The 24,237-nt window shown below is 38.3% G+C and overlaps 1 protein-coding gene across 2 annotated transcripts; it reads right to left on the reverse strand.

Moving 5' to 3' along the window:
• Positions 1 to 1,288: 1,288 nt before the first annotated feature.
• Positions 1,289 to 23,063, reverse strand: LOC113230645 (far upstream element-binding protein 2). 2 transcript variants are annotated; one of them, XM_026464663.1, is made up of 16 exons: positions 22,868 to 23,063; positions 22,498 to 22,613; positions 21,705 to 21,856; positions 21,074 to 21,212; positions 20,023 to 20,185; positions 16,742 to 16,870; positions 14,871 to 15,065; positions 14,321 to 14,451; positions 11,993 to 12,068; positions 11,299 to 11,455; positions 9,123 to 9,283; positions 8,075 to 8,218; positions 6,706 to 6,832; positions 5,888 to 6,096; positions 5,418 to 5,659; positions 1,289 to 2,155 (listed from the first exon to the last, which is right to left on the reverse strand). In XM_026464663.1, the coding sequence occupies exons 1-15, from the start codon at positions 22,949 to 22,951 to the stop codon at positions 5,423 to 5,425; spliced, it is 2,220 nt and encodes a 739-aa protein (XP_026320448.1). In that variant the 5' UTR covers positions 22,952 to 23,063; the 3' UTR covers positions 1,289 to 2,155; positions 5,418 to 5,422. The 2 variants fall into 2 exon arrangements, with proteins under 2 accessions (XP_026320448.1, XP_026320439.1); XM_026464654.1 differs by lacking the exons at positions 1,289 to 2,155; positions 5,418 to 5,659; positions 5,888 to 6,096 and having other exon boundaries at positions 6,594 to 6,832; positions 11,299 to 11,458.
• Between the last annotated feature and the right edge of the window lie 1,174 nt (positions 23,064 to 24,237).

Raw genomic sequence — 24,237 nt, forward strand, 5'->3', positions numbered from 1 at the left:
ACTTGATTATGCAGATAGAAATATGTGAAACAGCTATGAACAGGACAGTGACAGCTAGGAAACAATTTTGTGTCATATTTTCGACGAAATAGTTTTTTTTGCTATAATATAAGTTTACAATTCTAATTTTATGGATGGGCGACCTAATCCAAATAACAGCTGTCAAACTGGCCCAACGAAATGTATAGTTAAAAGTCGCATTCAAAACCAGGATATTACACATGTATGCCTAAAAGCACATACCCTTACAAGGGGTGAATCGAAACTCAAGTGTGAATAGGGATTAAAAAGTGGAAGACCAATTATGACGACATGATGTTTTTTGAACACTTTCATATGCTCTGTAAAAGATTTTTAGCGATCTCAAGTGCGTTTTTGGGATGTGAAATGCACTAACAAATTTTGAATTTATTAAATATATCGGTCTAAAACGTTTAACCTACAATTTTCCCTATTCATCCTTGCGTTCCCATTGACCTTAACTCCCGGTAAAATACAGTGTACTATGCACTCATCAATTACAGTGGATTTACCTCGACTCCTTGCGGCGCAGCCGGCTCTCTACGCTTTCATTTCCCACCGGATCGAGGTATGTTCGAACTTAATGACAGTGTGGCTATTTAACACCTGGACAAACTGACATTTCAATCAATACACGGCAATGACACGTTACCATAAGTACACGTTAAAAACGCAGACAAGGATTTGAAAGTGAACGTTTAAGTTGCTATTGGTGAATCGTTGGTTTCGTACCTCCGAAGCGATCTCTGATTGGTGGCATTCCGTACCTAAAGTTCCTATTGGTTAATCCTTGTCGTACACATTAAAATATACACATAATAATAGACACGAATAGACCACACAGCCGTTTAAAAAAAAATGATTAGAGCAGTCGATTTAAAAGTAATCTCAAATCTCACAGTATTAAGATAATTTGACAATATTTAATTAGATGGTAACTCACAAGAAATAAACTTACTGATATGTGCGGAAAAATATCCTTTTGCATTATTTTTGATTGGTATTTCAGATCGCTCGCAATCTTCAGTTTCGGTGACGATATACGCTTTTTTTAATTATAGTACCGGCACGCTATGATGGCCGTTTTGACGTTTGTCCTGTCCGCTTATCAAGTTTCGTATTAATTCATAACTACGTTGAATGAGCTAATTGATGTACGCTGTTGTCAATAGTAACGTGCAGTAAAATTTATGGATGTATAATTTAAAAAAATGAAATCTAATACGATCGTCACTTATAAGATCGCTGTCCAGCACAACTTCTACCTCCGGCAAACTCGTGTCAAAGCTCAATGCTAAAAAAAAAAACAGTTTCGAATTGACGATATACTAAGTAATCGTTTCAAATCAATCAACTTTTTAATCAGCTACCCCTTGCAATACTAGTTATAAATCTAAAAACTTATGTGACTCGCATTCGATTATATTTTTTTCGATAATGGATTGCGATTTGACCTCACTATTGTAATCTGTCAAAAAGGCCATCATAGCGTGCCGGTACTGTAGTTCAAACAAATCATACAGGTTTAGAAATTATGCCAATCATCTGGACAACATTGCTTTCGAATCGTCAACATCCACCATATCTGCGAAATCGTTCGAATATACCAGCGAGACCTCAAATTTAAAAATACATAGTATTACAAAACAGTGTAAAACATTCTTGCAGCACAGATCAACTTTAGTTCGCAGAGGTTAAATATGTCAATAAATTAATTAAATATTACCACGAAGAGTGTGCTGAGATGGAAGTTTCTGCTAATTATGACCATGATTTTTTTTTACCAATTTTTTTCAGATGTTTTATGTAACAGTTTTTTGTTGTTTTTTTTACACAGTTTTTGTAATACCCATTGACTTTTTTTTTAATTTATTGTGAGTAGAATTTATAATACGATTACTATAGGACTCTTTACAATGGAAGAAATGAAAGTCGTCAGTTCCTCCCAATATATAAGTGCTACTTTTTAGATAAACAAAATTATCGTACTTAGGACAACCTATTTAAATAATTTAAAATCGTTTTAACAGAGCGTATTTTGGAGACCTGTATAGTGATCGTACTACTCTGAATGAACGTAATTCTTAGTATATTGTAAGAAGGTGGTCGCCACGCCGCCCTGCCGCTGGCCGCTCTGCAATCAGACAAACAAACATGGCAACAGCGTACTATATACCGACGCCGGAATCCCCCTAGCGCTGCATCTAACTCCAAACCTTTAGCTACTACTTTGAAAACATAAATATTATGATAGCTTATAAAAATATACTACATTGTGACAATTCTGAGACTCAATGCCAATGTAATAAGAGTTAAAACAACAATTCGACATGTACATTGCAGCACTTGACTATTTATAAAACTGTAAAAGATATAATACATTGACATGGCGTCCGCTTCGTTTTACTAAAACCCAATTAGTTTGACAGCAAAATTGGTGACTGCTTTACTAGTTGGGTCGGTATTTATTTTTATTTTCGAGGCTGGGAGATCTAGCGGAGTTACCTGAATTGAATTATATAAATAAATAACGCACACACTCATAGCCCCGTAACTAGGGAAACCCTGTATCGCGAGGCCCGTAATTAGGGAAACCGCTATCGCGAGAGCCATGGACGACTATTCACCTGAGCAGGGCAATAACGGACTCGCTACTAACTCCACTGAGGTATTGACGCTTTCTGCTCCTGTTATGGATAGATCCGTCGCTTACCACCAGACGCACGACTTGTTTGTATGATATTAAAAAAAATACGGTGGTATTTACTGAAGAATATTTGGCGGGTTAGAAATTTTTCTTCATATTCAAATTGAGATTTTTTTACTATGTTGCGTTTCTTTTACATGTTATTTCCCTTTTTGCTATCGGGGGAAGTTTCATGGGGTAAAATAATAATAATAACGCACACACTCACAGCCCCGCACTAGGGAAACCCTTTATCGCGGGTGCCATGGACACACACCTAGACAACCACAAATTACACCCTAACTCACGAGAGAAATAAATAAAGGCCATACAAATATTTCTCCCTGCCCGGAATCGAACCCGACCGGATCTCTACGTGTCAGATGGTAACCGTGCGGCCACGGAGGCAGCGATTGAATGTTTCGAACACATTTGAGACTCAAATAGTGTTGTACAGAATAGTGTCGAGGAAACGGGACCAGCTCCCCGAAAGCCGGCTTTCTGTGCAAAAGGCCCACGAATTAATGTGATTAAGATATTTGAAATAAATATTGTAAATAATAATTATATTCAAATGTACGATGATAAATTAATGTATACAAAGAGCAACTCAGGGGAATCTATCTTCTTGAATCTATCTAGAATTGGTAAATTGAATGGTGAGACCCGAGATGCGTTTGATTATGATTTATTAATATGAGAGAGCTTAAAATTAACCTCAAGATCGGACTTTAACCTGTTTATAAATACGAGTGTTATGATCTTATAACATAAGGTCGAAATCGCATTTGCGATATATATTATATATCGGCGGTAACCACTGCTCATCAGGTAGATTGTCATATAGGTTGTCAGTTACGCCGGGTACTCACTAGCAAGCTGTAACTGTAACGTGCAGATACAGTAACGACGTTCGAGTGTGCACGCTTGAAACAGTCTTCAATTAGACGGCTCACTGCGAACCGCACGCATACCACTCGCGGCAAGCTGGCGAACCACGGTTACAGTTACAGCTCGCTAGTGAGTACCCGCCTTAAGTATACTGTTGAATAGAAGATATTCACGTTCATGTGCGCCTGACGCGGAGAGCAAACGCACACTCGGCAACTTTTTCATTTTTTTTATTGGACTGTGATTCTCGACTTTACAAGGAACGGCATTTCGATAAATTCAAAACTTTTTTTATAAAAAGAAACCGACCTCAAAAGTTAGTGGAATGAAATCTATTTGCCAAGTTACCGGAAAGTGCGCGAAACCGGATTCATTCCCTAGTTTGCCACCTTTAGAGGTGGAATATTTCCTCCAATAATTAAATGGGATCAATAAGGAAAGCGGGTACCTACCTCAGTACCCGCTTTCCAACAAAAAAAGAATCATCAAAATCGGTTCTCAAATGCCGATGGCGTTACCGTGTAACATACATACAAAAAATGTACTATCGAATTCAGAACCACCTAAAAAGTTATCGTTTTTTGATTGGCCTTTAAATGATCCGAGTAAAAGCGAAACACGCACTCTTTTCGCACATATCGCTTGGACGCGAAGCGTATTCGTAGCGATCTGAACTTTTTTATAATAATATAAAAAAAAAAGAAACATACATAGGAAAAACATATAATGATATAATAGGAGGGACAAAAAAAAAGAACACTTTTTTGGCACTTAAATCATCTTGTGGTCTTTTTACTGTAAAAGTAGTTTGTCGCTCCTGTTAGGTAGCCTACAAAGGGCTTTAATCTTTTTCCCTTCCCATTAATAACATGCAGTAAAGTGTGTGTTAACTGTATCATCAACCCTGTCAATCTCAAGTTTCAGTAAAACGCACCCGAATTGTCACTTTTCAAAATCACTAAAAATCAATCATGCAAACTGAAAAAGAACTGTCAATTAACACATGCATGTGACAATTTTACATATAAATAAATAAATTTCCTGTAAAGTAAAGGATTAATATTTACATCTTTATGTAAATACATTATAATATTATGTTTAACCGTGAACACAAGTTTTGACAAATAATTTCACTTTCAAATAAATGGAACATGCAACAATTGTATGTAATAAATGAAACAATTGCATGGTACGAAGGACCACATACTTCGACTTCATAAAAATAATATTAAGGTAAAAAAACGCCATCATATATGATCATGAATAGTATACCCAGTATTTATTAAACTATTTCTATAAAAGCGTAACTATAGAAAGCGACTACTCTTTAATAATATCGATGTTCTTAAACTAGTAAATGTTACACATTTTTATATTATCAACAGTAAATTCGTTAGTGCAGCTTCCTAAATTAAATTAACCCCTAGCAAAAAAAAAACATTTTTATCTACACACGTAACACATCCGACCACCGAAAAGCTTGAGAAGAACGTTCATGATTTCATTCCTCTCGCCCCGCTTTACGCAGGACGATGATTGGTCAAGAGCGTCCCTCTCCCGCGACCTTGACAGGTCTCTGCGGAAACCTCAAACCTCCACCAAATCGCAGAGAAAACCAGATGTCTTTAAAGAACCAATAGGGTTTAGTAATTTTAACAGTACTCTCTCACACGATTTCAGCCGAGTCCCCTAAAGCATCACAACCAGTGTGAGAACAGCTTTAATGAAAATAACCAAATTCTATTAGTAATTTAAATACAGCTGTTCTCACTTCTCCGTTTTGGTGGACGACGGGCCTTTTGAAATTAAGTGTACTTACATTGTTTACTGTTGTTGATGATCACCGCCCTGCTGTGGAGGGTAGTACCCGTAGCCTGGGTACATACCGCCTGCGTAGCCCATGTACTGGTTGGAGTATTGCGCGTTCGCCATCATGGGGCTTGGAGCGGAGGTTGAAGATGGCGGTGTGGCCGACTGCTGACCTTGTGGAGTGGGTGGCTGGGGCTGGGAGGGGGGAGCTGGACCGCCCGACTGGCCTTGCTGCTGATGAGGAGTGGGTGTCTTTAAATTCGAAATGGACATCGTTTTCAATCTATACCAGTGTTTCTTCCTTCAATCAATCAACTGGCATATTCATTAGAAGCTAGGGCACGGGCGGAGGATATCAAATCGATGAGGAAAGTCGATCGACGTAGCATGAAACGTGCTGCTCGACTTTAGTCTTCTAGTGAATATACTGTTTGACACAGTAGACCTGTGCCAAATAGAAGTAACATTAGGGATAAGCACCTTGAGCTTGATCTGCTGCTCGATGGCCTCGGCCTCCTTGAGCTTCCCGAGGGAGCGGTAGTACTCGGCCCACTGAGCGCTGTAGTCGGGCTGTGCAGGCGCAGCCGATGGCGGCGGGCCTCCGCCCGCGCCGCCGCTGGGCGGACCGCTGCCCGCGCTGCTCGGCGGACCGCCGCCGCCGCCGCCGCCGCCCGGCGGAGCAGATGCGGCTGTAGGAGGAAGCTCGGTATTTCAAATGGACGGACCAACAGACGAAAATATCTGCCCTATGTCCGAAAGGAACCCAGACAGCTGGACATTACTCTGGATTTTGATAGAATGTGTCGCGATCTGCCGTTTAAAAATCAATCTGAGAAGAAAATGCGAAAAAAAAAGGAACGAAAGCACTCAAAGCACAAACAAAGTGGACCCCATTAAGTGTGACACTAAAGTTTGGAATGTTCCTATTGTAAGTGCAATAGAGTGATTTTAAATCTCAAGTGTCAAGTTTGACGTTTCTTTTATTATACCAAGTAACGGGACAAACTAGTCGTGTTCCTGGTAGTAAGCGACATGCCTGTCCATAACAGTTGCAGAGCTTGCCAGTGCTTTAAATCAAAAGATCTGAGGGGCACTGCCACTGCGCTCGTCACCCTGTGATGTAAGTTGAAAAGTCCCATGTGTCTGTAATTTTACCAGAACCCTTGCCCTTCAAAACTACAACGCAGAAATGCTCACATTACTGCTTGGCGGCAGAAATAGGTAAGGTGGCAGTAGAACTACTGAACGAACTGTTTACAAGGAGCTCTACTGCTTGTACAACTTTGACATACACTTACCCTGTTGCTGTTTCGCCTGCTGCTCGATGGCCTCTGCCTCACGCATGAGCCCCAACGAACGGTAGTAGTCGATCCACTGCTGGGAGTAGTCGGGCTGGCCTGTCGTCGGGTTGATCTGCACTTGTGGCTAGATGCAACAAGCAAAGTCGCTAAATATCGAATACAAAAGATGGTGCCATGGAATTTTACAATTAGTGCCATCCTCATTTTTTTTTAAATATTTATTAAAAATTTGGTAACCCGACCACTTCTTCTATACCTAGTACCGTGTAATGTGTGTTCTCCGTTCAAGATTAAAATATTTAAATCAGTACAAAACATCTTTAAATTCAACATCAACACACAGTCCACGCTCCCAACATTGGTCCTTCGAGCCGGATATGAACCAGCGACCTATGGATCTACATTGACATTCTTCCTTTAGTCCACCAGAAAGTCAAGACTCATTCATCCTTTGTCTCTAATATGTAACATGAAGCGTTTTGCTTCCTACTTAGGAATGCGTATTTCATAGGAATAGAGATTTGAGAAAGAAGAGATTTGAAGACGGAGTAAAATGACATTTGTAGGGTTGCCAGTTTTCATAAAATTTTAAATAGTTACGTAGTTGTTGTCGATAGTTTTATCAATAGATTGTGAAAGAAGATAAAATTTTACCAAAAATGACTGAATTGTGAATGTTACGCCGTTCTAATGATTACTAATTGCGTTATTGCCTTCTTTATTTTCATTTTGACAGTTGGCCTATTAGTATCGAGATCAATTTTTATTAATATACATTTTAACAAGAATAGCCTGATTTGATTATCCATATTGAATTAAAATTAAAAACTTTGAAATATGTCTGCTCTTTGTGTTTTTCATAAACATAGTTCTATACGAATAGTGTATGTACGAATTTACAAAAATTGACAATTGAAATGAGCTCAATAATTGGATGAATAATGAGTTGAGGATGATTCAAATGAAACAAGTTCGGCTATTTATTCCATAGGCGTGACCCATATTCAGTCGATAGGCGATAGAATATTTATCGACTACAATCATTAGCAGCTCGTAAGCGGGCAACATTTGCGCAATAAACTGTCATTTTACTCCGTCTTCGAAAAAGTCTAATCTAACAATCTCTTTCCAAAACCTAAATTTTGGGTCTATCCAAAGCTAGAGTATATTAGAATAGTACTTTTTAAGACAATCGAGTACCATGAGTTTGTGGCCAAGTGCACGCACTTGGTATAAACTCATGGTCTATTTTACAATAAAAAAGAAGTGAAGGTGCAGAAAGTATTTTTGATTTGTATAAGTCAAAAAACTAAACATTTCAACTACCGGATTAGTCAGTATTATCTAACATTGACAGTTCAATTACCTGCTGTGGCGGTTGCTGCGGCTGTTGATGCCAGTGAGGATTGTAACCCCAAGCCTGGCCGCCTCCACCGCCGCCGCCGTAGTAGTCGCCGGCGCCGCCCCCGCTCGAGCCTCCATTGCCGCCCTCTGGGATGAAATTCACCGGCTGCGCCGACATATATTATTATTAAATGATTCTCGATCTGAGCAATTAAAGCTTTAATATCGCATGAAATGTAGTACGAAATTTAAAAGACTAATATTATTATTATTAATATAATTTCGTTTTAAGCAGCTCAATGTCCTCTTAACGACCGTGGAAAGGCGACCAGCTTCTTAAGGCCGACAAGTTTTTATATTTCATTTGTTGGTTTTGTCAATAAGAAAAGGTTAAAGGTAAAAGGGGAGTACTATATAATATTTTAACACGGAAGACAAAACGGTGTATCACTAATCATCAACCCAATTAAACGTCCTCTCAGGAGAGGGCTTACGCTATAATCCGCCACCCTAGTAAAAGGGATAGGGATTTCGAAAAAATCTCGAGAAACTTAAGAGGCGCGAGCCCGGATTTTTAACCACGGCCGGATTTTTTAATACCAGTAAAGCTCCTTGTGAAAGAGTTCGTCCAGGGACGTACTGCCATCTTACCTATTTCTGCCGCTAAGTAGTAATGTCAGCATTACTGTGTTCCGGTTTTGAAGGGTAAGGGTGCTGGTGAAATCACAGGCACATGAGATTTGTCAACTTATGTCTCAGGGTAACGGGCGCAGAGGCAGTGCCCCTCAGGTCTTTGCGATTTTAAGCTCTGCTGAGTGCCACTGCAACTGTTAGGGACAGGCGTGTAGCTTACCATCAGGTGCACGACTTCTTCGTCCCATCACTTGATATTATAAAAAAAGCCACTACCTGAGAGGTGATAGGTCTAACCATTATAACACCGCTTTTACCACTTATTATATCACATACATTGGACATTTATTCGCAATTCAGTTACAATTTAAGAACATAAAAATCTCCAGCATTCGGACAATGCCGTGGTTGTTCGTGAAGTAAGTTGTTAGCCTCACCATGCCAACTTTTTCGCAGATGATGCGCTTGCAGGCCTCGACAGCGTCGGGATGTCCGCGGATGTAGAAGGTGCGATTGTTGCGATCGCCGCCCTGCGCGCGCCGGTCCAGCTCGCAATGCGCGCCTGACGCCGCGTTTATCTGCTTTATCACCTCGCCGCCTGCCCAACACAGTCTCTTTTCATTCCCCTTTATTAAATCACTTTTGCCGAGGAAAATATCGATCGGTATCTACAGTCACAAAGTCACATGGATATCGTCCGTGATTTGTAGAAAGGGCGAAAGCGCTATTTCGAAATTTTTTTGGCTATTTTAAAAGATTTGCGTCGTGTTTTAAATTCAATTTTAAAACTTGAACATAATCAAAACAAAAATTTTAAAACAGGACGTAAATATTTTAAAACAGTCGTAAAAATGCTTCCCTGAAAAATTTTTGGAAATGACGAAATGAAAATGACTTTCGCCTTTTCTACAAAACACCGACGATGTACAGATAGATAATTCGTTTATTAGCTGAATCAGTTTTAATTTAAAAAAAAAAGGATAGGGAATGGACATTGCGAGAATGATCTGCGTACCAAGTCTGCTAATTTGTGTCGATCGAGTGTCAACGGCATGTTTTGCACGTTTGGTACTCTCGCCAACAGTTAAAAGTAGTTTGCTTGTCAGTAGCTAGCCATCGAGCTACTATTCAACTGCCATTGCAATTTTTCGGTATCCTGCAATGGCACGTCGTTGGCGTAGTCCACTAAATATATTGTAAGTGTCCACTAAGTATATTGAATTCGAAGATTAAATTGTTGCATTCGAGGTTAAAATTAAGATATGCATAGTAATTTCCATTGTAGTTTTAGTAAAGCAACATCGATCGTTAGTGATTGAATGAATGAACGCCATCACTGACACTATTGAGACTTAACTACTATTGAAACTAGATTTTAGCAGAATAACAAATATCATAAGGGCGCGTTCAAATTGGCCGCTGTTAGCCGCGCTGCAACAGCGCTGCAGTCACGGTTAGTGAGGTGTACATGTTAACTTCTCAAATTAAGTACGATGGACGAAAATCGAGTTGAAGAATTTATAGAGAATGCAAAACAACACCCTGCAATATGGGATATCAGTTCCGTCGGCTATTCTAATCCACTGGAAAAAAAGGCATGGGAAAATGTATGTCTAAAATTTATTGACAATTTTGAAACTAAAACTACAAATGAAAAAACAGCAGGTTTTAATACCTATACGTGAAGTGTGTGCCCCAAGAACTCTGATTCCCCTAACTACATTGCCGACTTCTATTGTTCATTTTGATTATTTTGACAAAATAAACGTAACGAACGGATTCTAATACGTTCTGGTATTATTTTTTTTTTCTTCAGTTTTAACAAAATACGTAAAAGTAACGTTCCTTCGGCGACCGCGCGGTTGTATTATTCGGAGGAATTTAAATGTTGTTATTGTTGTTAATGTTCATGAAGGCGTGGTAACTGGGCGGTCACCGCGCGAAAACTTTCAACCTCGTGTAACTGGGCTCCCGGTTTCACTAAACTGTAGTGCTAGCACGACAACGCGAGAGCGACTTAAAGCTCAAAATACAGCTATTTTCGCATAGATATTCTATTTATTTATCTCGCGCTTTATATCGCTGTCGCACAAGTCGCGCTTTATCGTGCTAGCCCTACTAGTATATATAAATGGGGTACACGAAAGGAACCTCCCCGCATGACGGACCTTTCCTGCACATCTAGTGCCTCCTGGGCAACATTCGGCGAGTACCTTGATGCTCAATGGCAAATTTCACCACGTTGGCAAGCATTATGGTAAGAAGTAGGAGAAGAAGAAAATGTCTAATGCAAGTTGAGGAATTTACATGGTTGCAAAGAGTTCGACGGGAACCACTGACAAACAATGGAAATGACTCTATGTATATTTCGAATCTAAATCACGTATATTTGTTTTTTCAAACAAACCAAAGTTTCGGGCCCTTTATAGGTCACGTGGTCACGGCTGACTGGCTGAGACAAAATAGTTTCATTCCCAATGTTTAGTAATCGAGAAAACCTTAGATCTCTAACAGTTATATCACAACATGTTTCATGGTAAAGGTGATAAAAGCATTACACCCTGTCCGTTCTATCTCACAGGGCTGTCACAACTTAAGTTAACCACAACTCACCTCTGCCAATAATCAGGCCACACTTGACATTGGAGACCGTGAAGGTTACTCTAGTCTCCGGCTGCTCCTGCCACTGGTTGTTATAGTCCCCGCGGTCACCGTTCCGCTGTCCAGAACCTCCCCGGCCGCGACCTTGCCGGACTTCTTGCTCTCTCCTCTGCTTGACAAGTTATTTAATATTTAATCTAAGCAGTTAATTTTAGAGTTAACCATAGTACAGTCAACAGCACATCAAGCAATACACTTTAGTTCGAATATCGCCTACAGAACAACGGAACAAGATTCGTCTATGTGTAGCTTCATATGCTGCCGTACGTACTTAAGGATGCATTACTTTAAGAATAGGTAAAAAAAGCCAGTGTCTGAATATGAAGGAAATGTGATGTGAAATCAGCTTGCAAATTTGTATAAGTAATGTATTTTTTGTTTTTTGCACTCGAGTTACTTTGTTCTTTTGAGATAAGAGTTTGAGAAAATAAGGCGACGATATACCTTTACTTTCACCAGCACTCGTACCCGTCAACCACCGAACAATCAAAACCGGAACGCAGTAATGTTCACATTAGTGGTTGGAGGCTGACTGTATGCCCAACGGCAGTTGTAAGTAGGCGGCGGTGGCGGACTGCCTTTCCATAAGGTGGTTTGTATGTTTTCCAATTTTAAAAACAAAGATTTAAAACCATATGCAACTTACATTTACACTGGCGATTAGATCTTCGATCATTTGTCGCGCCTGATCAACTTGATGAGGCTTGCCTTGCAAATAGCATCTGTAAGCAATAATATAGTTTAAATAGAACGAAAGTAGCATTGCATACAACTATTAAACACTACTAAAGTTCTCCAAAAAAAAGTCGACAATATTGCAGCGGTATGAGGTTTACTTTCGTTTCTTCTAACAAAAAAAAATCTATTATTTATTTAAAATCAAATAAAATACAACGTAAGACATGAAACACCGCTGTATTACAGGTAGGTACTATCATATTTGCACTCCAAGGCAGCAAAATAAGGCATTATTGCACGATTTTCGAGGTTTGACACGACCATAAAGTACAAAGCGGAAATGGCGGATTGAGCTGGAGTACACGGAACTCCGCGTATTGTTGGCATACGTGGTACGCCTACTAAGCACTTTATTTATTGTTCTAAGGTACACACCAATACAGTTCAATGAAATATAGTTAATTATATAGTTCATTTCACATAGGATGGATAATGCGACATTTCAAATGTTTACGTTGCATATACTATTTTTAAATATTTTCGAAATCAGGTTACAAAAAGAAATAGCACATTTGTTATAATATATAAAAAAAAAACAACTGACAATTGCAGTATACAGGCTGTATATTTGAAAGTGAGACATTCATACACGTCATAGTAAATCATATTACAACTTAACATAAACTAAAATAAAATTAGGATATGGGATAGAACAAAAAATAAATCAACAAATGTGTTTTGAAGTGTACATAGGAATAAACCGATTCCCTTTAATCTTGATTTCGAGTGTAATGGGAATACTACCAAGCGAGCGCCGAGTGAGACCGCAATATAAAAAGATTTCACATTTTATATTTATTTTCACATTTCACATTTGTTTTAAATTGTACAACACAAACACATTTTGTCTCACAGTATAAAATGCTGAGATAATCCTCTCACGCAACACTTCGACACTGTTCACCTCCTCCGCGTAAACTCCGATTTGGGAACATTTCATCACCACTTATTGCGTAAAGTCGCACCATCTCAGTCAATTCGACGTTAGAATAAATATTCATTTTGCGGCGATCGGGCGAGCGGAAGTACAAATAATTTACGTGTCTTCGTTAGATCAAGGTCGCGCGTGCACTGAGCAATTTCGCGTATGCACCCGCGCCCCCACCTGTGCTTTGTTATTCGCAGCCGTGCCGTCACCCGTCGCTGCGTCGGAGCAATAGCAGTAATGTGCATAGATTTCGATAACTAATGTTGTTCTCAAGTAGTAGTCGATAAAAAAAATTAAAGAAATACTTTTTGTAAAGTTTACGTTCATTAGTTTATTATTTATTTGGGTTCAGAATCAGGAATATAACGCACTCTATAAGTATGTACTGTAGGCTGGGGCGTAGCTTAGGATGCGTAGGTAGGTGCTTAGGAAGCGAGAGGTACTTTTATGAATATAAACTGAGATAATCTTTAAACCTTGGTAAAAAGTGCAATAATTTTTCACATATTTTCTAAATCAGGTTACATTACGAACTCTCATGTTCTATTCTTTCTTATTTCATTTTTCAAACACATTCTAAATACAAAACTATATTCACTCAGCCAGTGATTCTACTCATAGAGTAGAGCCTAGACTACAGTACCATTTTCAAATATACAGCCTGTATAAAGTAGATAGAAATTGAAGTAATAAAGATAAAAATAAACTACCCCAACCACTTGATATGTAAAACGGAATATTTATCCATACAATTTACTCCATAGAACCGATAAATCCAATCGGCTATTGTATATCTCGCGTACATACACTTTGAATGCTTTTGGAGTAATTGTTTAAATTTACTTTCATTGCTGTTTTGACTTTTTGTTTCGTGGTTGAGGATTTTAGTAACTTAATACTAACAATAATTGAATACTTTTCATTTTGCTTATTATTTGCTCTTAAGAACATTTAGAGACTATAGTTTTAAATCGATTCTCTCTTCGTAACAAACTATCTCAAAAAGATATTTAAATCGATTTTTCTAAATTCGATTTTGCATCACTACATCTCTAGAAACTTCAAATCTCAAACGACACCGTACCCATGCTACGTGAAATGGACGGACTATACTTCCATTTTTATTCATACGGATTTCCGTATCGCCCGAATATACAAATTATTTGAGACTTGAAATGTTTCATGATTAGTCAAACTTTAATTTGAATAACGTGCTCTGTGATGATAATAATATCAAATTGCAAGGGCTTGGCTGAAATGTAGTCTCGACCTTGAACAGTGGTATAAGCACGATTGTGCAACACTAACCTCTTGTCTCCTGGCCCGTCGTCTCTCTCCTGGTGGAATTGCACTCTGGCACCAGTCTCGGCTTGGATCTTCTTTATCATGTCTCCGCCGCGCCCAATCACCACACCCACCGCGATCTTTGGCACTAGGACCTGGTGAAGGGCACATATATCAATACACTGTCATTAACTTCATCCGTGACTGAATGTTTGCTGTTGGTTAGCCACGCAGTGGTCCCGGGTTCGATTCTCAGACTGTGAGAAATATTTGTACAGCCTACATTTATTTATCTCGTGAGTTTGGCTGTAATTTATAGTTGTTTATGTGTGTGCGTTTTATTATTTTACCCCATGAAACTTCCCCCAATAGCAAAAAGGGAAACAAGATATGTAAAAAAAACGCAACAGATTAAAGAATCTCAATTTATATGAAGAAAAATTTCTAACCCGACAAATATTCTTCAGTAAATACCACCGTATTTTTTTTATATCATACATGATGGGACAAACAAGTCGTGTGGCTGGGAGTAAGCGACAGGTCTATCCATAACAGGAGCAGAAAGCGTCAATACCTCAGTGGAGTTAGTAGCGAGTCCGTTATTGCCCTGCTCAGGGGAATAGTCATCGTACTGCCTCTGGCCCCCTCCCCCACCGCCGCCGCCGCCGCCACCGCCCCCTTGCATGTCCTTGTCGCAGAGTAGTTCGTACACGAGCTGTTTAGCGTGCTCCACCTTCTCTGGGTCACCGGATATGCGGAGAGGTTTTTCCTGTACCGGAATAAAATTGTTAGAATATTGAACAAGGCTTTAGGATCATATCGCGCACTTGGTGTAATAAGGCAACATCTGTAATCAAATGCAGTTGATAAATGGGGAAATAGACGTCCCCATGTTTATGAAACTTCGACATTGGTCTCTTTTTGTTTTTGTTTTAAACATGTCAAAAATCTGGCGAATTTTATTTTAACAACAATAATCGCACCCCTCATGGAAGAATGACATAAGTGCAGTTACGTAAAACATGTTTATTGCTCCATTAGATACAGAAAAATATAAAACACATCCTCTCCAATTCTAATTATATCGACTAATATTGTAGATAAGAGTTACAAGAATTGGAGAGGATGTGGGTTATATTTTTTCTGTATGTAATGGAGCAATAATTTTTGACGTAACTCCCCTTGTTGCCATTCTTCCGCGATGGGTGCGATTTATAGGTACTGCTGCACTAAACGGTAAACTGTGTCATTCACAGAACTAGTGGGGGAGAAAAATCCTCAGCAGTTCTGTGAGAGTGTGTGTGTGGATTGTTCTGTTCTTCCCATTTGTTCTGTTAATATATAGAAGGTAACTGTCTATATATTAACAACAAATGGGTGGAAAATACCAGCAGTTCTGTCAACAGAACTAGTGGGGGTAAACGAAAACTTTTCAGGAGAAAGATTTAAACGAATTATGATTCAAAATTCTACAAACGAAATTACTCAACTTTTTTATGCTTAAATAGGAGGAGTTGTAAAATTTATTTTTCTACTCCTGTACTTAAAGGACATCTTTTTAGTTCTGAACCAAAATTCTGTTGTCCATGGTACTCACTACTGAACTAAAAACTTTCATTATAGTTCTGTACACAGTTCCTGAACAGAATAACGTCACTACATTTGTGAAATTGTTAAAATTAAAATTATTTTATTAAATAATATCTTTGAGATATTATTTAATAAAATAATTTGATTAAAATAAAATAATGTTACAAAAAAGGCACAAAGGCTTAAGTGACTATTTGGCAAAAAAAAACATATAAATAAAATAGCGTGTCTTATTCCAGCGTGACCCACGGTCGAGTTTTTGAAATTTGACTAGCCAGATAAAAAGTCGCTATTTAGTCGGTTCTAGTCCCAAAACACTAGACTTCTTGAGATATCTTGTGTGGTTTCACAACTAACATTTGGAAATGTACCTATCAATGAAAATAATTGAATATCCAATATCTTTTAAACAAATGAGCGACTAATTCTAAAATTTCGCGACTAGAACCAACTAAATCACGACTTTTTTTAGTGTAATTAGATCTAAGCTAGGAGCTGTGGTTCGCGAGATTGAGAAATGGTGCCACTGGAATAGAAAAACGCCCTTATAACTTTTGGACCGTGGACAGACTAAATCTACTTTTTTGCGACTAGAACCGACTAAATAGCGACTTTTATCTGGTTAATCAAATTTCATAAACTCGGAACAAGGTCACGCTGGAATACGGCACGCAATAAAATCTCATAAAATATTGTTTGTGTTTCATTATTTTCATTTACTCATAGACAAAGTATTGTATGATATTACATAATTCGGTCTTAAAATCTCGTCTATTACTTAGGCCACCCTGCTTATTATATCGAGGGTACGATGTCCTCTTTATAACTATTCTTGTTGCTTATTATAAATCTTACATATTCAGTGTTGGGGCCATCTTGAATGACGACCATCTTGGCGCCTGACTGCTCCTGCAGCTGCTTGATCGTCTTGCCGTTCTTGCCGATTATCAACCCCACCTTCGGCCCAGGCAGCATTATCTCCTCCTAAATAACCAATTAACATATATGCCAATTATCCAGCTACAAAAATAAGCAGCACGCTCCTATACAGTGTAATTTGTAAAACATTAACAAACTTGCATACTATTTTACTAATATAAACAACAACTTTTGTTACGTGACTTTAATGATTCATTAGATTTTACTTTCGAACAAAATTAAAAATATATCGCTCTCATCGTTATTATCATCATCATGGTTAACCAACATCAACCCACTGCTGGGCATAGGCCTCTTCGTTATTGCGCCAATATTTTCGATCCTACGTCATGCGCAAATCTGACAGTATCGTCAGATCATCGGGGTGGTGGTCTGCCCTCTGGCCTGTTTGCTCCTCTTGGCCACCATTCCCTGACTGCTTTGGTTCATCGTCCGACTTCTCGTCTACCCAAATATCCCGCCCACCTCCACCTTAACCTCGTGATGCGATAACCACATCATCGGCCTTCGTTTGACGACGAATTTCGACGTTTGGTACACGATCGCTCTAAACGGTGATAACTCTGTGCTGCAGCAAAATAATGGTCTATCCACACATATCCGGGCCGTGCTCCGTCAGGGGCTCAAAAAAATATCGTTGCGTATATTTTGTATGAACTCGTTCACACATGTCGGTGTCCGGGCTGGGGCCGGGTCGGGCCCGGGACGGGGCCGAGACGGGCCTGCAGTTCATACAAACTAGCACGCCCCGGCCACGTCCCGGGCACGGCCCTGATGATAGTCCTTTAATCACCCACCACATTTATTTTTATGAATGACAGCAAGCGGGAGGTCTTGCTAAGCAATTTACTATCAAATATCTAAAAAGTGTGAGATAGTAGAACAAATTGGTAAAAAGTCATGGCACAAAAGTTGTTATTATTATTAATATAATCCTAGAAGGTTGTTAGTATTTTCAAAATAACCTAGTATATTTCGATACCTCCAATGAACACTTTCCCCAACTTAATTTTTGGATCTGTTCTGTTTTTTTTTCTTTATTTTTTCTTTCACAAAATTCGTATTTTTTGTTTCTTTTTTCAAATTTACATTTTTGTTTCTTTATTTTTTTTTTCACAAAATTGGGTGAGCATAATATTAGTAAATAAATATGCTTGTTTACAAAAATAACAGAAAATGACCAAAAAATAAAGTGGCGTAGTGTTCATTTATCTATTTGTACTCGAAGAATATTTTAACGAGATAGTACCTTATGTGTGAGTTTTGTATTTTTTACCGCCACATTTGCGAGAAAATTAAATGTTTATTTCTTGTAATAAATATGGTTCACAACAATTATGGATTTTGCAAACGGCGGGTAGTTTTTTTTATCAACAGGTGGCCAGCTCATTGCAATTAAATTTCTGTTCAGATAACATTCTAAGCAAATGTTATTATATATTTTGAACTTATGTAACCTCTTTGCTTGAATCTGACCTATGTAAGGAAGTATGCCGTATATTTTTAAAATTCATTATAATAATACTAACATAGTTCTAAGGTTTTCTTTGGTAACTAACACCATTATGTTATGGGCTACTGCAATAAATAAATAGTTTATTATTATTGTGATTTAAGTGACTATTTGACTAAACAAAAGTGCCATGCCAATGGGAAATTAATAGACTTAATTTAATATATCGTAGTTGTTTTTGTTTAATTTTGTACCAAGTCAAAATGAAAACGTCACAAACGCAGGTAACGTGTAGGTGACTAAGGTTTGCCACAAGCTTCCTACAACTCGTACATAAATTACTGGACTTGCCAGGGTAGCAATTCGATGCCTATTTTTCTCAAACTCGTATTTTATAAAGAGTGATTATTCAGGAGATAGCAAAACTTCTATTTATGTTAAATTTCTTATCCAGGGTGTTAATTTGGATGTATTACTTTAAGAATAGGTAAAAGCCAGTGTGTGAATATGAAGGAAATGTGATGCGAAATCAGCCTGCAAAATTTGTATATACAATAAACTTTTGCATTTCAGTAAATTTGTGCTTTAAGATACGAATTTGAGAAAGTAAGGCGACGAATATAGCATTTCACAAAATCGGCACACCTGCGCGCACGTTAATATTGCAACTGTAAAACCTCTTTCAACAGCGTAAGGATTAATGTTAATTTTTTTTTTGCACAGTGCACCACACAAAACCTGGTTTCTCATAATATCTATGTAAAACAGCATAATACTTAATTTATCTTAAGAATATACACGTACAACTGGCAAAAGAGGTACGTAGTCGTTTCTCTCAAAACATAGGTAAGTAACGAAGTTAAGAAAATGTATAACCTAAGGCAGATTATTAAGGTTTTAAAATATAGCTATAGAATAACAAAATATAATAAGGGAAAAATTCTCACATCTTCCATTTTCGTGCGCGATGACATTTTGAAATGTATGTCAATGTTACGTCAAGACGAAAATAAGAAAAACGAACTGAAGAGATTTGATTTTAGAATAAGTGACTAAGGAGTTTGTACTTTTTTTTACTTTACAAGGAGTTTGTATGGTACAAAAAATAAAGAAAAATTTGTCAAACCAGCCAACATTTTAATGGTGGACATTTTGTATCAATGATTTTATGATCATTGCTCATAGATATCGTTTTATAGATAAAAAAACAGCAATTTTCAAAGAAAAGTATACATATTATAGCAGTTACAAGTCAATAACATTTGGCTTCTTTTTCATTAACTGTCTGTGTTGTAATCTATTTCATTCAACTGCCTCCGTGGCCGAACGGTTACCATGACTGCCACGCAGACGTCCCAGATTCGATTCCCGGGCCGGGAGAAATCTTTGTATGGCCTATATAATTGTAAGTCAATGATGGCCTACATTTATTTCTCTCGCGAGTTTGGGTGTAATTTGTGGTTGTCCATGTGTGTCCATGGCATCCGCGATACAGGGTTTCCCTAGTGTGGGGCCATGTTGAGTGTGTGCGTTATTATGATTATTATTATAAAAAAAAAACTATTACCGTATTCTTCCATCAACTCAAATACTGTAATATTCATAGTTTGAATAACTTTATATCATTTGTATGCGCTTGTTATTTAATTTGTATGTCACTAGGATTTTTGTACCGAAAATGTATGAAGTTTTTCAATTCACAGCTTTTGATATACAATATTGGAAAAAAATGTTGTTTACTTACCGTAGTGGCCAACCCGCCACCGCCGCGCATCATTGGCGGCATACCGCCACCACCGCCTCCGCCTCCGCCCCCGCCGCCACCACCGCCTCCGCCTCCTTGGAGCTCCTGGTGCTGCGGCGCATTCTCACGCCCACGGTGGTTCACTATTTGATTCACAAGGTCCCTAAAACAACATCACACTCTGTCCATTCTGTCCAGCAATATTACATCGAAATGTCTAACTTAAAAAAACACAGGTTATACCAGGTACTACATCATAGTACTCTCACCTAAACACATTCGCACACCATACATACCATACACCCCATACACACTAATACACTATACTTACTTATACATCTAATCAGTAACACTCGCTCCTTATAAACACTCATTCATCCTCACACTTTACATATTGTGAGATTATTACAGTTAAGTCTTAGAGGTTCTCATGACTCAGTTTAGTAGACTACTAGTTTTATTATAACTTAGAAATATTAACGACATATGTCGTGATATGTCACAACCACAGTGCCACAATCTTATTGCACATCTGCAGAGTGGAAGCCTGGTGACCTGTAATACAGGTTTTTCTATACACCAGTCTCTCACAAAACAGTGTCTAATCTTGTTCTAACCTATACCTAAGTATCTCTACTGTTAAGCCTGTTTGTGACGAGAAAATAAAGCAACATTTCATACATTCATTCAAATTACAGATAATAGTGCGATAGCAAAATACAGAGCTAAATACCTCACGGAGTCGAGGTAGCTTCTTGAAGTCATCAGCAAACCCAAGATGATGGAAAGGCTCAATTTAAATTGTACATAGTGTAATGAACTTTATGTCCATTTCTGTAGCATACAAACTACAATACAACAACCATTGGAATTCTCGAGCTTGCGCGAGAATTCTCCGAAAGCCATGATCTGTTTTTTGGCTGGATGAATCCGGTTATCGATTATGCAAATTGAGCCCAAAATTGTTGAAGCAGCTCGGGTGGCACGAAGTCCAGTTGCGGAAACCACCGTCTTATAACCTGCCATACTGAAGCTATACTAAGTCACATACTTGGCCCTGTTAATTGCCTCCCTCGAGCCAGTGAGTGTGCAGAGGCGGTCCGGCTGACCACCAGAGTCTGGCGCCATCTGGATCTTGCAGCCTGACTCCGCTTGAAGACGCGTGATTTGCTCGCCGCCGCGACCTATTACTGTGAGACATTGTGATTAGTGAATTAGAAAAAGTCTTAGTTAATGATGATTGGTTTTATTATCATAAAGTCCTACATTTAATGGACTCATAAAGGAGACTCTCAGTTGGGATCAACTTACATTACAGCATACTGGAAGCAAATTTTTGTAGCCAAGGCAAAAATGAACTTAATGTCAAGTATGTAATTTCTCAGTTTTGAGAGTTGATAGATAAGAATCTAGTTTGTATGTTACACAATTAACAAATTTCATTATGCTATGTACAATTATGTTACAAAAACTAGTTTCAATTCCATGGAGGCATTGTAAATTGAGCCTTTTGCATTGGCATACTATGCACAAAATTTGTGAATTCTTTGTAGGAAAGTGAGTTTTTTATACTACTAAGTAAAAATATGATTTAATAAGAAGAGCTAAGCACATGGTGTAAATAGATTTGAGGCATCTACAAAATGCTGAAAGTTGAACGTCTGGAATTACTCTGTACTTACTGAGTCCGACCATCTTGTCAGGTACCCTGATGTACTCATTGATGGCTGAGTCCTGCATTCCGGGTGGAGCGCCTGGTGGGGGCGGCGCGGGGTTGCCTGCGCCGATGCGTGCCGCGGCTGCCACGGCGGCCGCCGCCGCTGCTGCTGTTGCACTGTTACGTCACTTACATCAGGACCTCTTCGCATTTACTCGTAGCAATATTGCTCGAGCAGGATCTTTACAATAATCCACATAGATCCCCATTTGTACAAACAATACATACATGATCTTAAAAAAATGTGTGTCAACGAATACTAGTCGCATTTTACGGTGTCAATGACTTCTTTGCATATATTAGTGGCTTGTTCTGTCTTTCACAATTCATCCAATGACACGTACGTAGCCTCTTCACGAGAGGAAGTAATAGTATATTTCCAAAATTACAGTGATAGATTTTTTATTCCTTCTCCATGAGATAACAACATTTAGTAACTTAATGTTAGCATTACAGCGTTCCAGTTTTGAAGGGTAAGGTTGCTGGTGAAATTACAGGCACATAGAACTTAAACTTATGTCTCAGGGTAACAGGCGCAGTAATGCCCCTCAGATCTTTGCGATGTAAAGCTCTAAGTGGCACTGCAACTGTTATGGACAGGCGTGTAGCTTACCATCAGGTGCACGACTTGCTCGTCCCATCATGTATTATAAAAAGGCAATGTGTTCAGATTGCTGTGTATTTAGGTCTGAAATCTAAGCCGTTATAAGAAAACGGCGGGAAAACTTCGTGTTACGTCGTAGAACGTGGCTGTTTACCTCATCGCTTGTTGTTGTTGATACTGGGCTTCCGCTGACGCCAGTTTTTTTGCATTCGGTTCTGAACCTTCCTCCAGCGGCCTTTTGCTACCACCACCCTCTAACTTAGCAGCAACCTTTGACAAAAATACCAAAATCAATCAATGAAACAAAATTAGCACCCAGTAAAATAATGGACAGTCAAGTGAACCAACAATGAAAAGTAGGTTATGTTAATTCAACACGAAACCTACTCAATAAATAAAAAGTACCCCCAAAAAGAAGGTGGTTTTAACTCAATTGTGAATGTAAAGAAGGTATACACACAAAGAGAATAACATAAAACAAGGAGGTACAGAAATAAACGATATGCAGATGAGATTTCCCTTACCAATTTTGCACGTTGTAACGCGGCAGCAAACTTTGCCGTTTGGCTATTGTTTTGAAGCGTAGCCATAGAAGAATAATCACTCATGTTTGAGCTCAATCGCACATTTAACCGAGGTATACGGCAGCCATAAAAACGCCCAAAAGATCACGAATTATTTCAACGATTTCGTCTCGCAAACTTGCGAGCGAAAAGACGCGGACCGTAGACAACGGGTACTTTATCGTGTATTTGTCACGTCACTTCAAGGAGGGAAAATTTAAAACAGTGTTTATTTATCAATATTTCAAATTATCAATACGTCATTAGGATCCTAAATAAATCTTATGAACTTTATTTCATATTATCTTAACCTCTTCTTACCAATTAATTAATGTTTAATTTCAAAAACACAAAATCTATTCAACATGAAAATACTCAGCCCACTGTAAAGTACTTTTAAAATGTCGATGGTAGTTATGGCGTTTCTAATGCGTTTTAATATTGCTATGGTAATAAATTTGTGAATCTGCTTACAATAGTATTTATTTTTCTACTTTAATGATAGCTTTTGATAATGTTAAAATGACGTTGAAAGTCTTTTTATTTAATGCATCGATAAAAAGAAAATTAAATTACAACGATTAGACCAACCAGTCAGCCACTTGGCAATCCAATGACGTCTTAGTTAAAGTAAATAATAAAATTATGTGCCTACATGAATACCATATCATTATATCATTTGACGAGGCGAAATAATATTGGTCATCATTTTCGACAAAATAACATAGATACGAAATAATGTTAAACTCTAAAAACATTTAATATAAGAGGAATTTGTTGTCAGCAACATAGTAACAAACAAATGCGTAATTGGTATTTTATATTCTTGTGACTATTTGTGGAGTCATCAATTCCAAAATCCACTAACCATAAGGGCGCATTCATTCGACACGAATTTCATCGCGCTCACGTCGAGCGGTGACCGCGTTGCCGCTTGGTAAAAAACGATCTACGTTTTACGTTTTAACTTAAATGCTGCGGCCGCGCGGCGACCGCGTGGGTGTATTATTCAAATGAATTTAAATATTGTTGCCTAGTAAACAGAATTCAGATTCGCCATTAATGTATATGAAGACGTGGTAACTGGACGATCGCCGCGTGGCGGCCGTGCGAAGATTTTCTCGTCGTGTAACTGGGCGCTGATGATGAAAACATTAAAACCATTTTCTATGTTTTTGATATTTCGTTTTTATAACTTTTATGTGTGAATAAAAAAACGATTAATCAGACTATGCTCATAAAATTCGTCACAATCACTATATTAATCTAAATCAGTCATAAAGCAAGTGAGATGGAAATACGACTCTAATGGCGGGGACTTGAGTATGATT

This window comes from Hyposmocoma kahamanoa, unplaced genomic scaffold (genome assembly GCF_003589595.1).
Source record: "Hyposmocoma kahamanoa isolate Upper Pololo Valley unplaced genomic scaffold, ASM358959v1 101, whole genome shotgun sequence".
NCBI classification, from domain to species: Eukaryota; Metazoa; Arthropoda; class Insecta; order Lepidoptera; family Cosmopterigidae; genus Hyposmocoma; species Hyposmocoma kahamanoa.